The following is a 14,735-nucleotide window of genomic DNA, read 5'->3' on the forward strand; positions in this document are numbered from 1 at the left end:
TAAGGAAAAACCACAAGATTCAATAAAAAGGACAGAATCGGGACCAAATGAGGTTACACAAGTTCGAATTGTTGATCAACCAGGAGATAACATGCTTCCATTACTCTCAAAAGGTAACAAAGCATTTGCCTGATGGATCAGGGTCCTTGAACATACTGCGTTTTTCTTTATGGTAGTTATCCCTAGAACTCTATGTAGAACTGACTGGAGGTAAAAAAAAAAAAAAATCAGCAGCTGCTTATGGAACACGTGATTGTTTTAGTGTAAGGTGGTAAGTGAAAACTACTTACCTGAACAAACTGCATGACTCAAGAAAGAGAAGTCAACAAAAAAGAGCTTCTCTCATCACATTTTAAAAATCTTCAACTACATGAGCACATTTCCTCACATTACCTTTTCATCCGAAGAAAATTCTCTTTAAAATAACTCTGCTTAGACCCCTATCTGAAATTCTCCTGAAGCTTTCATTAGGAAGCCTGGAAGAGTGCAGAGGCACTCCTTTCTGAAAGTACATCTATTCTTGACAACTCCTTTCCAAAAGGTAAAAATGTGTATCTAAAACCCAAGCATGAAATTTTAAGCTTGTTCTCCTATCTCAATTAGCTCATGGAACAAAGGCCATTCTCACCCAATTCTAACCGCGGCGGTATCGCTGAGTTCTCAATTAGGAACGACCCCCAACCTGACCCCCTCATCCCACTTCCAAAAATAGAAAAGGTGCGCTCTTCAGCCAGCTGCTTGTCTCCCCGGCATTGCACCCCAAGATGACGGCAACCATACTCGGGAAAAAGACGGTAAAGCAGCTCTCAAAAATCAAGGGTGACCACCACCCGGCCTGTGGGAGAGGGTTGACACTGCTTGACCACCTCTGCAGAGACTCTCCTAAACGAGGTCGCAGTAGACGGTGTCTTCGGTCTTACCCAGGGGCACTTGGGGACCCGAGGTCGAGTTCTGAGCTGGAGACAGAAACTGTGAGTTGAGAAGATGGTAAAGTCGGAATCTCAAGGCCTTGTCCTGCAGCACAGGGTCAAGAGCCAACGGGGTTGGATGGGGACTCCGAGTTCAACCCTTTCCCACTTAACTTCTCAGTCAGATCAAGATGCCGCACGGAGTCTCGGGTGGACGGAAATACCAGGTCCAGGAGGCAACCCAGAAAGAGAGAAAAAAAAAAAAAAAATCACTCACCAATCTCGCAATCTTGGCGCGGAGCTAGCAGGAGCTTGGCCCGCGAGTCCGGATCCAGCCGGGGAACCCGCTTGGAAGACCCTGACGACAGCTCGAGAGCGTCACTGACAACCACCCGGAAGTGACACAATCGCTTCCGGGGCCGCGGAGCGCGCGGCGGGAAATTATTTCCCAGAGCCCGGATTTGTGAAGCCGCTGGTGTCGCTGCGGCAGTTTTCGTCCCGCCAGTCAGGGGCCGCCTCGCGGAGGCAGCAGCCCCAGAAACCCCAGCCGGGAAGGTAAAGGGCCTCAGCTTGGAAGACGCGGTGTTCACCCTGACCGTGTGGGGGTGTTTCCTCCTGAAGTTTCGGCGGCGTCCGGGCTGTGAGGCTGTGGGAAGGCGCCGGGGCGGGGGAGCGGCGACCGCGCTTGCCTCTGGCGCTTCCCGCGGCCGCGGCTTGTCCGCGTCGGCGGGGTCGTGCGGCGGCGGGCAACGGGTCCCCCGGCGCCTCTGCTTGTGCTGGGGGCTGGAGCGGCTTCCCTCCCCTCCCGTTTGCGCAGCTCGTTCTCCTGCCGGGAAGGCGCTAGGCCACCCGCGTCTCTCGTTTCCATAGAACCGCCTGGGACGCGTCTCCCCGAGTCCCGGCTTCTTGGCTGCTTTTCCATAACTTAGCGTCAGTGCAGGTGGTTAGGAATTCCCCCAGGCCCACCTTCCTATGAAGAGGCAAATGCCGTCTTTTTTTTTTTTTCCTTCTTCCTGGTAGAATTTTAAACAAATCCCAAATGGTTCAAGAACGTCTCTCTGCGGCTTCTGTAGGCCTTGAAATACGCACATACACACACACACACACACACACACGTTTCCCTAAAGAAGAGGGGGTTGGGGCGGGCTGTGTTTCTGGGGATTATGGTATCTCAGCTGTGTGAAGGCAGGGACCAAGGCGAAGGGATTATGCTGAGATTTTTTTTTTTTCCCCCCACTCCCAAAGCCTCTCTGATTAAATTTTGACACAAAACTTGTTATATTTTGAGTACTTCCTATCAAGATTTGACCCGGAAATCAGATGAAGCTTGATTTTGGAAGCGTCAAGTTCTTTTGTACGAATGACTGTCCTATACCAGAAAAGAACAGAACAGTTATTGTTGAGACACAAGGAATGAAAATTTAAACCTAATTTCCAGTGTAGATGTGACAGCCTCTTGTGTCTTCTAAACTTTTTGGGGCTTGTGTTATTACGTTATGCCTCATTTCCTAGAAATACCTATTGATGTGCAAGGTGTTCCCATTTTTGGCCAGTTTGACTAACCTGTCCTGCAGGTGTTTAGGTGGATTTTTATAAGGGAGTTAACCTTGATTATGTCTAAGTTAACTCCGTGTTAATTTAAGTGAACTAGGATGTTTTAAGTACTTGAATATATAAATTTTTATTGTGAAGACAGCCTTCAGTAATGCAAAATATGCTATTAGATCTGTTTTCTAAGTAGATTTTCTTTTGCCTTATTGACTTTAATTATATCATTTAACATTTTCTTGCTTCCTTGAAACAGAAAGCATAAATCATATTAAACGGTCTTTGCAAGGGTAGTCAGATGTGGGTTTTTTCATAGTCAAGATTCAGAACTCCGAAGATTTCCACTAATGTCCAAAAACGTTTTTAAGAAAACCAATAGTATAACTAACTAGATAGTATTTGCCTGGTTAATTACTCTAAGTACACTATTTCAGGAAAACATTTTGAAAATAAAATCAGTAATTCCATACAGGCTCAGAAAAAACAACACTCTTTCTCAAAAATATAAATTAGAACAATATGTTATTATGTGACTCTCCTTAAATATGCTAATAGGAAATATGTGCTGTAAAATTTACTATGTACTATTTCTTACCTTTTAAAGCCTCTTACTGCTTAAAAGTAAAATACTCCTGAGACTTAAAATTCACTTACTTCTTACTTTCTTGATACCAGAATTACTTTGAAATAAACTGTCTTGTTTTTAATGGAGAAGAAAAGCCCATATGAATTAGTCTAGTGAATCATTAATACCAAATCCACTTTGAGAGGAAAATAATGAAAACTTTCATAAGAAAAAACTGGCACTCTTTGGATTGTTCCTAAAAATGCTTTGAAATTGTAGACACTGATGCTATTTTTCTGAAATTAATTTGTAATTTAGATATTTTCTGTGATACAACTAAATGTCTCCTCACCCTCACAGTAGATTGCTTATCTTGTGAGGTTTCTCTTTTCCTCTCTGAAAGTAGGTTGCTTTGTAAAATTATAATGTTAAAAGTATCCAACTAGATTCTGAAATTAAAGTCAAAGTGTATTGTAGAAAAGGCATATAGTTTTCGCAGATGTAGACTTAGATTTTGAATCTTGGTTTCTCCATTTTCTAGCTGTGTACCCTTGAGCTACTTTTTAACCTTTCCGGTTCCCCGTTCTTAACTGTACAAGAACTGTAAATGGCACTTTCATTTTTGGGAAGGAAATGAACACATATGAAGTAAATAAACCCCAGAATCCTGCTACCTCAGTCTTAAACCGTTTACTCCTATTGAGTAGTACAAAGTTCCTGGAATACTAAAGCAGGTGTGACTTCATCCCTCATGGCTAACCAGTGTCTTCTGTCCATCTTTTATCCCTCAACATCTCTCTCATTCACCTTGCTTCCTTTAAGGCCCTTTTATCCCTAAAGCTAGCATCTCTAGTTGACCCAATGCCTTGTATAGTGCCCAAATAGATTGGATATCTCCCCTGAGTCCTCATTTTGTCCTCCCCAACAATCACTTTGCTACTACTTCTCCACTTCTTCCCTCTACTGCTAGATTAGTCTATCAAGGAGACTGATACAGCTGCTTCTTTCCCAGACAGTGTCATTGAGGTAAGGATATCCCTGAAGCCTCACCATTGGTGACCTTAGTCAAATAATTAATTTACTCACTCACTCACTCACGTCCCTGATCTTTGAAGGATAGGACAGGAAACGATACTATAGCTTTAAAAGAAAAAAAAAATTCTAATGCTCGGGTGAATTATATTAAGCCAAAAAGCCTAATTTGGCTCCTAGGCCAAGACGATGCAGAATTCCTAAACTCCACTTGATGTTACAGCATTCAGCCAACTGGGATTTTACTCTCACAGTATGAACTCTATAATTTGGGTATTCCTTGTGTAGTGTTGGTTAACCTGAGATCCAGCACTTTGACTTTTCTCAATTTGAGTATTATTTACTTTCCCAGTTAAATGCTTTGGATCCCTGATCTTTGAAGGATGGGACAGGAAAAGATACTGTAGCTTTAAAAAAAAAAAATTATTTTTCTTTTCTAAAACCCAGCTGAGTTGTATTAAGCCAAAGGCCTGATTTGGCTTCTAGGCCAAGCGTGCATGTACATGTGTGCTCAATTGTGTCCCAACTCTTTGTGACCCCATGGACTATAGCCCACCAGACTCATCTGTCCATGGAATTTTCCAGGCAGGAATACTGGAGTGGGATGCCATTTCTTCCTCCAGATCTTCCCAACCCAGGGATCACACCTGCATCTCCTGCATTGGTAGGCGGTTTCTTTACCACTGAGCCACCTTTGAAGCCTCATAGGGGAAGAGGGTGCAGAATTCCTAAACTCCTCTTGGTTTTAATAGAATTCGGAGCCAAACAGGATTTTACTCAAACAATATGAGTTCTGTGATTCGTGTATTCCTTTTGCAGTGTTGATTAAACTGAGATCCAACACTTTAATTGACTTCAGTTTTAGTATTATTTACTTTCCCAATTAAACGCTTTTAGATAAGAGAAGTCATGAAAATCTTTTAAACTTTTTAATTTAAAGCTGCAATATGGATTGAATTTAAGGCTTTGTATGTCCTTTCCAAAAGAAGGAAGTTTTAATGGTGATTTACCTTAGGTTTAAAATCAAAATAGTTCACTCAAGTAGCAAACATTAAGAAACTACTAGTTTTCAACCCATTGCCTTAAAACCGCAAAATATTCAGTAGTGTAGAAAAAGACCATGATACAATTTTACATAAAAATTAAGATACAGACTATATAAACTTTTGTTTTTTAATATTTTTTTGCACACATCCATAAAACCTTCAGGTCAGACCCCTCCCCCATTCCCAAATATTAACAGTGGTGTTACAGAGTGAAGGAATTAAAGATTTTAACCTTTCTATATACTTAGTAGTATTTTTCAAATTTCCTATCATCATGTTTTAATTAAAATTAAAACAAATCAGTAAAAGTTATTTTGAGGGAAATTTTAATTCTTAAATACAAATATAAATTAAACTTTTTAATACTTTTTTATCTCAGTTACTAGCATACAATTTTTAAGATGCATTATGTTCTCATAGTTCTATGATAATCTGTGTCTGATCATAAAAGAAATAGTAATGCAGAGTAGGGAAGGTTTATCCTTATTTTCCAATCCCAGACCTCTTTAATCATCCTTGCACTTCTTTTTGCCATACTTTTCTCTTTCGCCCAACTGTTACACCCTGCTCTTACATACTCTTTCCGATACCACACCTTTCTATTCATATCGCTTTTCTTGCTTCTATTTCTTTGAGTTCTCTTAACATATTCTAGCTGTTTAGTATTCTTCAAAGGTGTTCTAGCTATGTATCATATTGTAAAGAACTCATAGACCTAAAAAGCTAGTATACAGTGTCCTTAATTATGATGAGTGCTATAGGTTAATTTGCATTTTTAACTGGCACTAACTGCAGAGGAATTTCAGGCATCAAGGATAGGCCCATGTGGGAGATATTTTGGGAAGGTCCACACCACAGGGACAGTTGTTTGCTGTTCATAAATGCCAGCTCTGTTCGAATTCATTATTTCCTTAGTTGTGTGTATTATATGATTCAAGGTAAGCAGCTAGATTGCTTTTTAATTACTGCAAAAGTTTTGAAAATTAATATAAGAGCATCTTCTTTAACTGAAAATCTCATGTATATTTTTAACTTAAAAGTGAATGCTGTGGGGTTTTTTGTTTGTTTTTCTTTTCCTGTTATTGTGTTAGGGTAGTAACTTCTGTGTGAATATGTCAAGGATTACCCCCTACAAGTTCTAGAAAAATATCTAATTTCTGGAAATACTACTGGGACAGTTATATCACAGTTTATTTACTTTATTTCCTGAGGGAAGACTTCTAGCAGATAGCTAGCTCTTCATCTTCCATATCCCAGAACCTATTACCAGCACAAAACTTCACTTTGAATTATCTGGGTAATTGATAGGTATTAACCCCAATTTTGTATAGTACCTTCTTTGGGTTCACTGGTATGTCAGGCTATTATTTATTGTTTTCTTACTCCCATAGGGTCATAGGAAGAGACATTAAACCACTAATTTTTCAAGTGTAAACAAATACATCGTATCTGTGTATGTCTATGTGTATTCCTGCATCGATAGATAACTATTTTCCCTTATAACTATATGACTTAGACCTGTGGTTATTAGTTTGTCTTATGATGTGGTGGTAAGGATTGCTAACTGTATTGTAAATTCTGTTCAAGTAGATCATGTTATTATAGGACTCTATTAGATTATATTAATGGAATTTGTTCCTTTAAAAAAAAACAACTGCTAGTTATTGTGTGCCGTCACTGCGATTTCAGATTCTTTCGAAGTTTAGCTGATAGCCCAGTTTTTCCAATAAACTTGTTAATTTCCTATATTCTGATTTGTTTTTTTAACACTTATATTTTCATGCTCTTTGAATCAGGAAGTCTAACTTCTTCACCTGTGTTTCTTACTCACTTTTCCTCTTTGCTTGTTTAATATCAGTTTCATTTTAATTGTTTTTCAAAGGCAAGAAGTTGCTTTAAAAAGGTTTTCTTGATTTCTACCGTAAAGCACAGTTGGTTCTGTTTTCCTTTTACTGTTGACTCTTCAGAAAGCTTATATAATATCCAAGGTGGCTGTATTTATTCCATCATAAGGACAGTATGATTTAAGGTGAAAACTTTGCATTATATACAACTCTAATAAGTCCAGATCATTTAATAATTTGTACATCAATCCAAAATATGTTAAAATGTCACTTTGTTAATAATAAACATTCAAATTTCGAAATAGCTGTTCCTAACTTGATATAAAAGAGGAACATAATGATAGGTTTTTTTCTTCCCTTATATTTCTTCATAACATAGTTAGTTCTCAGGAAGCAGAAAAATACAATTTAAGATAATATTTATTTAAAACAATTTTTTTTTTCTGCTCTATTTTTGGCAGCACTAGGTCTTCATTTCTGTGCGCAGGCTTCCTATAGTTGCAGAGACTGGGGGGCAACTCTCTAGCCGCAGCGCATAGGGGTCTCATTGCAGTGGCTTCTCTTGTTGTGGAGTATGGGCTCTGGGCTCATGGGCTTAGTTGCCCCACAGCATGTGGGATCTTCCAGGACCAGGGATCAAACCAGTGTTCCCTGCATTGCAAGGCAGATGGTTAGCCCCTGGACCACCAGAGAAGCCCCTAAAATAGTCTTTAAGTCAGACTTTTTGGGAGCATTATAGTGATTTTGTTGTTATTGTTGCTTTTTGTGTTTTCCTGTTACTTAATAGTAGTTTCTCTATGTAGGCATTTTATTTTTTTAATTTTTTTTTTGTTTGTTTTTCTAGGTTATGTATTTGTTGGTTGGTTGGTAGGTTGGTTGGACTGGCTTTTCGCTGCATGGGCTTTCTCTAGTTGCAGTGAGCAGGGGCTGCTCCCTCGTGGTGCCCACACTTCTCACTGCAGTAGCGTCTCTTGTGGGGCACAGGCTCTAGGGGGCATGGGCTTTGGTAGATGTGACTCATGGACTTAGTTGTCCAACAGCATGTGGAATCTTCCTGGACAAGGGGTTGAACCCACGTCGCCTGCATGGGCAGGCGGATTCTCAGCCACTGGACTACCAGGGAAGTCCAAGCACTTAAAAATAGCCAGATGGGAAAGATTTTAGATTTTAAAGGCTACTCAAACTTCCCTTCTTTGGCAGCATTTTTTTGAAATACCTACTAAACTGTTTTTCAGACTCTTAAATACGTAAATAAAATACAAGTAGTAGGTGAAATGTATATGGTTAAAACACTTGTATTCCTCTGATGAAAATGACTTTCAGGAACTACAAAAACAACTAGATTGCCTTTTCAATTAGAATATCAAGGTGGTATTCACAGATAGGTTTCCGTGTTTCTTAAAAGACCTATTATTTTCTCAAGGAAATTTTCTTAAAGGCTTTGTCATTCCCTGAAATTAATGATAGCGATTTTTCTCCCTGGTTTTGGTTGTATGCCTTATAATTCCCATGTGGCTTTGTGTGTTAATATGTGTTTGGCATTAGACTAAATCATGATTTCCAGCAGCAGCATGTTTTTGTAAAGTTTTTTTATACTATTGATACTAGTCTTTATTAATGGATATTATCACTCAAAAGCTGTTATTCAACCCATGTTTATGGTTTAAAAATTTGGATGATTAATATGGTAGAGTTCCTTGTGTAAGAAGCTACTTATATTTATTTACTAATGATGGTGTTTTACATATATGATTATTCTATAAGACACCAAAGCCCTACTGTGGCCACCTTATAATTTTGTCCTGGCCAAACTTATAAAAGCTGTTTCACTGAAGAGCCTTATCCTTGAAGACACTTTCTGTATGTTCTTTATCTTGAATTGTGGGATTTTCAGGGATTAATGCCCAATATCCCTTTCCCTTCTTTAGAACCAGTAGAGAAATATAAATCAGATAGGTTGAGGCCAAAGAATCTTCCTTTTTACTGAACAAAAATTGGTTTAGAGAAGTTGGATTTGATGTGCAACCCCAGTGTGTTTCTTATCACATAACCCCCGAATTGATTTACACACCCAGGCAGTGCAGTACTATTACTGGCAGGTTCATAGGTCATGTTAACAAGCATTAATACGAACTATTTGCATATAAATATGCATATCTATCTGACAAAGTATATTTAGTCACTTCTCTCAAGTAGCTTTTCCTCCTAAAGTAAGGAGTGATGAGGGGTAGAGAAAAACCAGCAGTGCTATTTTCCTACCAGAAGTTTCACTCTTATTTAACCCCAAGTAATTCTTCAAATTGTTTATAGTGAGACTTTATTTCAGCTTCTACTCTAAAATGAATCTCAACTTTTAAGTAAATACATATTTGCACATAGTTCACACATATTTAATATAAATATTTATATATAACATATCTAACCTGTGAAAATAGAATCCCTATAAAGAAAATTTTTTATTTCATCAGTTGTCTATTAGTAGTCCTGGTAAAAATTGTTACTAAAATTTTTAAAGTTCAGTTGTTTTGAAAGAAGTTAACTGGCACTGCCCAGCCTGCAATTGCCCAACCTGTGGTGTTAAGTGAATACTAATCCAGAGCTAATGGTGACAAAATTAAGAGAAATGAAAAATTACCCTGATTTCTCTAATCCCTGATTTCCTCATCTGTAATGAGAAACTGGGTTTTCTCCAAGATGGTCTAAATCTAAAATACCAACTTCATGTAAACAAATGAAACAACTATTATTCTAACTAGAAATGCTGTGAATTTTCTTTTTCTTGGCCAATAAATGTGCCACCTCAAATACAAAGTACATTGTGAACTTCATTTAAGTATAAATTAATGACTCCATCAAAATAAATTTGAAACCTATGTAATTTTTTTCAGTCTACTTTGTAGGTGATGAAAGTAACATATGTAGCACAGTTAAGAAATCTAGATTAGGAATAATTTAGTATGTGTGTATGTGCTCAGTGGCTCAGTCATGTCCGACTCCTTGCAACCCCATGGACTGTAGCCCCTGAGGCTCCTCTGTCCATGGAATTTTCCAGGCAAGAATACTGGGGTGGGTTGCCACGTCGTCCTCCGGGGGATCTTCTTGACCCAGGGATTAAACCCACGTCTCTTGCATCAGCAGGTGGTTTCTTTAACCACTGTGCCACCTGGGAAGCCCAAGTTCCCATATACTTACTATAACATTTGATGTAATACTGTGGTACCATAAGTTTATTGAGTTCTCCATTGACTTATTTATATATAGTGTTCAATCTCTGTCCACAAACACTGAAAATTTGTATGAGATCTGTGTGTGTCATTGTCCACAAGTGTCCAGTTGTTGTTCAGTTGCTCAGTCTTGTCGAGCTCTTTGTGACGCCATGGACGGCAGCATGCCAGGTTCCCTTCAATATCTCCTGGAGTTTGCTAAACCCATGTCCATTGAGTAAGTGATGCCATTCAACCATCTCATCCTCTGTCGTCCCCTTTTTCTCCTGCACTCAGTCTTTCCCAGCATCAAGGTCTTTTCCAATGACATCAGGTAGCCAAAGTATTGCAGCTTCAGCATCAGTCCTTCCAGTGAGTGTTCAGGGTTGATTTCCTTTAGAGTTAACTGGTTTGATCTCCTTGCTGTCCAAGGGACTCTCAAGAGTCTTCTCCAACACCACAGTTCAAAAGCATTAATTCTTTGGCACTCAGCCTTCTTTATGGTCCAACTCTGATATCCGCACATGACTACTGGAAAAGCCATAGGTTTGACTATATGGGCCTTTGTCGGCCAAGTGATGTCTCTACTTTTTAATATGCTGTCTAGGTTTTCTCCTAGCTTTTCTTCCAAGGAGCAAGTGCCTTTAATTTCATGGCTGCAGTCACCATCTGCAGTGATTTTGGAGTCCAGGAAATAAAGTGTGCTACTTTTTTTCCCTTTCTATTTACCGTGAAATAACATTCTTTGTTTTTTGAATGTTGAGTTTTAAGCCAGCATTTTTACTGTCCGCTTTTACCTTCATCAAGAGGCCCTTTAGTTCTTTTTCACTTTCTGCCATTAGGGTGGTATCATGTACATATCTGAGATTATTGATATTTCTCCCAGCAGTCTTCATTCCAGCTTGTGTTTCATCCAGCCCAGCATGGGCTGGATCATTTGGAACGATGTACCCTGCATATAAGTTAAATAAGCAGGGTGACAATACATAGACTTGATGTACTCCTTTCCCAATTTTGAACCAGTTGTTTGTTCCATGTCAGGTTCTAACTGCTGGTTCTTGACCTGCATACAGGTTTCTCAGGAGGCAGGTAAGGTGGTCTGGTATTCCCATCTCTTCAAGAATTTTCCACAGTTTGTGGTGATCCACATAGTCAAAGGCTTTGGCGCAGTCAGTAAAGCAGAAGTAGATGTTTTTCTGGAACTCTCTTGCTTTTTCTATGATCCAGTGGATGTTGGCGATTTGATCTCTGGTTCCTCTGCCTTTTCTAAATCCAGCTTGTACATCTGGAAGTTCTCCGTTCACATATTGTTGAAGCCTAGCTTGAAGGATTTTGAGCCTAGCCTTGCTAGCCTGTGAAATGAGTACAGTTGTGTGGTAGTTTGAGCATTCTTTGGCATTGGAATGAAAACTGACCTTTTCCAGTCCTCTGGCTACTGCTGAGTTTTCCAGATTTGCTGGCAAATTGAGTGTAGCACTTTCACAGCGTCATCTTTTAGGATTTGAAATAGCTTAGCTGTAATTCCATCACCTCCACTAGCTTTGTCATAATGCTTCGGAAGGCCCACTTGAGTTCACTCTCTAGGATGTCTGGCTCTAGGTGAGTGATCACACCATCGTGGTTATCCAAGTCATTAAGACCTTTTTTGTACAGTTCTGCGTATTCTTGCCACCTCTTCTTAATATCATCTGCTTCTGTTAGGTTCATACCGTTTCTGTCTTATCAAAAACAATACTTTAAAAAGAAATCTAATATTATGATGAAATTTTATAAGTATTTGTCTTTTTCTGAAGAATTACACTCTTCAGTGTGTTCTAGTGGCAGGTAAAGCTTTCATTATTCAAACCAGAAAACAAATCATTTTATTTACAGCCACATTTTGAGAAGATCACTTTTAAAACTAATTTCTATTGCACATAGGCATTTGAACATTGGTATTTACAGTTAATCCTTATATCTTAAGTAGTTTTTGTTTTTATTTTTATCACTCATAGTTACGAAAAAATAATGTCAACCGTATGGATAACATGTTTAACATATGTTGTCTTCTTTATATGTATATGTTAGATGGAAGATGGTGCCCCAAAGCATATTATCCAGATGACAGGATTTAAGGTAGAAGAAAAAGAAGCTCTAGGCAAATTGCTTTTAAAACTGGATTGCACTTTTATCAAGAGTGAGGTGAGTACAGTTCAAGGTACAGTTGAAGAATAACTAAGATTACAGTACTGGCCTACAAATGATAAAATGCCCCCTTGAAATTGTAAGGATAGACGGAATATGTTAAAAAGGAAATCTTACCTTAATAGCATTTTTTTGTGTGGATTTTTCTTTGCAGAAATACAAAAATTGTACACATCTAATAGCTGAACGCCTATGTAAGAGTGAGAAATTTTTAGCGGCTTGTGCAGCAGGTGAGTTAACTGCCTTCCCCTCACTTTTGAGATAAAACAACTTCATGGTGAAGAAAAAATACTTTAATCTCTAGAAAGATAGTAGGTTTACTGTATCAAATATAAATGTGGTTCTTTCTGATATTTTTCTGAAAATATTTGATGTATTATTTTTGCTTTGATTTTCTGAATGGCACTTGAAAAACGTATTGAAGAGACAAAAATATTTACTTCACCTAGTGTAAGTGCTTTATATAAGAAAAAAATATTTTAACAGAAAGGTTTGGTACAAAATGCCTTTTAAAAAAAGCTTTTGTTGAAGCCTCAGCTATTCTCAGTCAAGTTTCTTTCCTTTGATCTCTCATGGAAGAGTTGCTGTTTTTGTTCTCTTGCTCCTGCTTCCCCTCCCATCCATCCTATGAAGCATCGATCATTCTATTTTACGAACATTTTAAGTTTTCCGAACCTGTATTAGGGCTTAATCTCCTCTCTGCTTGTCACCGTTGATGTTCCTTTTATAGTTTGCTCTACTGTGATTGATTTGGTGTATCATTAGTCCACTTGCTTTTTTTCTTCTCCCTTCAGTATTTGACTCAGGTGAATTTACTGTTTTTTTTTTTAGTAATTTACCAGAAAAACATTTGGATTCATTATTATCTCCACAGATGAAAACATGTATTTTATCTGCTGTTTAAAAAGATCATTGATGCCTAGATAAAGAAACTACAGAATGTTATTAAGTATCCTTGAAAATTCATTGTTTTATAAAGTATAATAATGCTGTAAACATTATTGTAAAAGTTTTTAGCATGGGAGAAAGAATATAAACCTCATTCAAATTGGTAAGCAATAATAGTCATAATTTAATATATTTTATTAATCCATCACTTTATATTTTACACAGTAACGGAATTATAATTATTTATCATAGGAAAGATTACATACAATGTTCAGTGATGTTGTAGGTCTTTCATTATCAGAAAATGTAGGAGAACATAGTTCAAAGATAACATTGGCAGTGTAGAAAAAGTCATGTTGAAACAGGGCAAATTTTTTTTGTTATTTGGTCTTCATTGTTTCTCATTTATCAGAACCAACATTCTTTTGTGACTAACAGTTCATTTGCTTTTTAGGAAAGTGGGTACTAACTAAAGACTACATAATTCATAGTGCCAAAAGTGGCAGATGGCTTGATGAAACAACTTATGAATGGGGATATAAAATTGAAAAAGACTCCCATTATTCACCTCAAATGCAATCTGCACCCAAAAGATGGCGAGAAGAACTGAAACGCACTGGCGCTCCTGGAGCCTTCCATAGATGGAAAGTTGTCCTCCTTGTTAGAGCTGATAAGCGAAGTGACTCTCTTGTAAGGTGAGATCTCATAAAAGCTAAAGCAGTGAATGTGAAAACAATTTTGGTTTTCTTAAATTATTGCTGTTCAGTTGCTCAGTTGTGTCTGACTGCGACCCCATGGACTACAACAGGCCAGGCTTCTTTGTCCTGAAGTTTGCTCTTCAAACTCATGTGCATTGAGTTGGTGATGCCATCCAACCATCTCAGCCTCTGTCATCCCCTTCTCCTGCCCTCAGTCTTTTCCAGCATCAGAGTCTTTTCCAGTGAATTGGCTCTTCACATCAGGTGGCCAAAGTATTGGAGCTTCAGCATCAGTCCTTCAATGAATATTCAGCATTGATTTCCTATAGGATTGACTGGTTTGATTTCCTTGCAGTCCAAGGGTCTCTCAAGAGCCTTCTCCAGCACCACAGTTCGAAAGCATCATTTCTTTGACGCTCAGCCTTCTTTCTGATTCAACTCTCAAATCCATACATGGCTACTGAAAAAAGCATATCTTTGACAAGATGGACCTTTGTCAGCAAAGTGATGTCTCTGCTTTTTAATATGCTGTCTAGGTTTGTCATAGCTTTTCTTCCAAGGAGTAAGCGTCTTATAATTTCATGGCTGTAGTCACTGTCTGCAGTGGTTTTGGAGCCCAAGTATAGTCTGTCATTGTTTCCATTCTCACCATTTATATGCCATGAAGGGATGGGACCACGTGCCATGGTCTTCATTTTTTGAGTGTTGAGTTTTAAGCCAGCTTTTTCACTCTCCTTTTTCACCTTCATCAGGAGACTCTTTAGTTCCTCTTTACTTTCTACCCATGTGCATGTCTGAGGTTATAGATACTTCTCCCAG

General features: G+C 38.4%; 2 protein-coding genes across 10 annotated transcripts in view; one reads left to right on the top strand and one right to left on the bottom strand.

The window, feature by feature from the left end:
- KIAA0825 (KIAA0825 ortholog) overlaps positions 1 to 1,363 on the bottom strand; it is a 416,740-nt gene extending 415,377 nt beyond the window's left edge. For 2 of the 8 annotated variants that reach the window (XM_043913611.1, XM_043913610.1), the window contains exon 1: positions 1,186 to 1,345. The gene's annotated coding sequence lies outside the window, so the exon portion shown is untranslated. Of the gene's footprint in view, positions 1 to 1,185 lie in introns of all 8 variants that reach the window. The other 6 variants (XM_043913608.1, XM_043913607.1, XM_043913604.1 and 3 more) reach the window with 6 other exon arrangements.
- SLF1 (SMC5-SMC6 complex localization factor 1) overlaps positions 1,362 to 14,735 on the top strand; it is a 69,347-nt gene continuing 55,973 nt past the window's right edge. The window contains exons 1-4 of one of the 2 annotated variants that reach the window (XM_043913613.1): positions 1,362 to 1,463; positions 12,214 to 12,327; positions 12,485 to 12,560; positions 13,673 to 13,913. In XM_043913613.1, coding sequence (XP_043769548.1) covers positions 12,214 to 12,327; positions 12,485 to 12,560; positions 13,673 to 13,913 — 431 coding nt within the window. In that variant the 5' untranslated portion in view covers positions 1,362 to 1,463. Of the gene's footprint in view, positions 1,464 to 4,029; positions 4,048 to 12,213; positions 12,328 to 12,484; positions 12,561 to 13,672; positions 13,914 to 14,735 lie in introns of those variants that run through there. The other variant, XM_043913614.1, reaches the window with a different exon arrangement.

This window comes from Cervus elaphus, chromosome 9 (assembly GCF_910594005.1).
Source record: "Cervus elaphus chromosome 9, mCerEla1.1, whole genome shotgun sequence".
In the NCBI taxonomy this organism is placed as follows: Eukaryota; Metazoa; Chordata; class Mammalia; order Artiodactyla; family Cervidae; genus Cervus; species Cervus elaphus.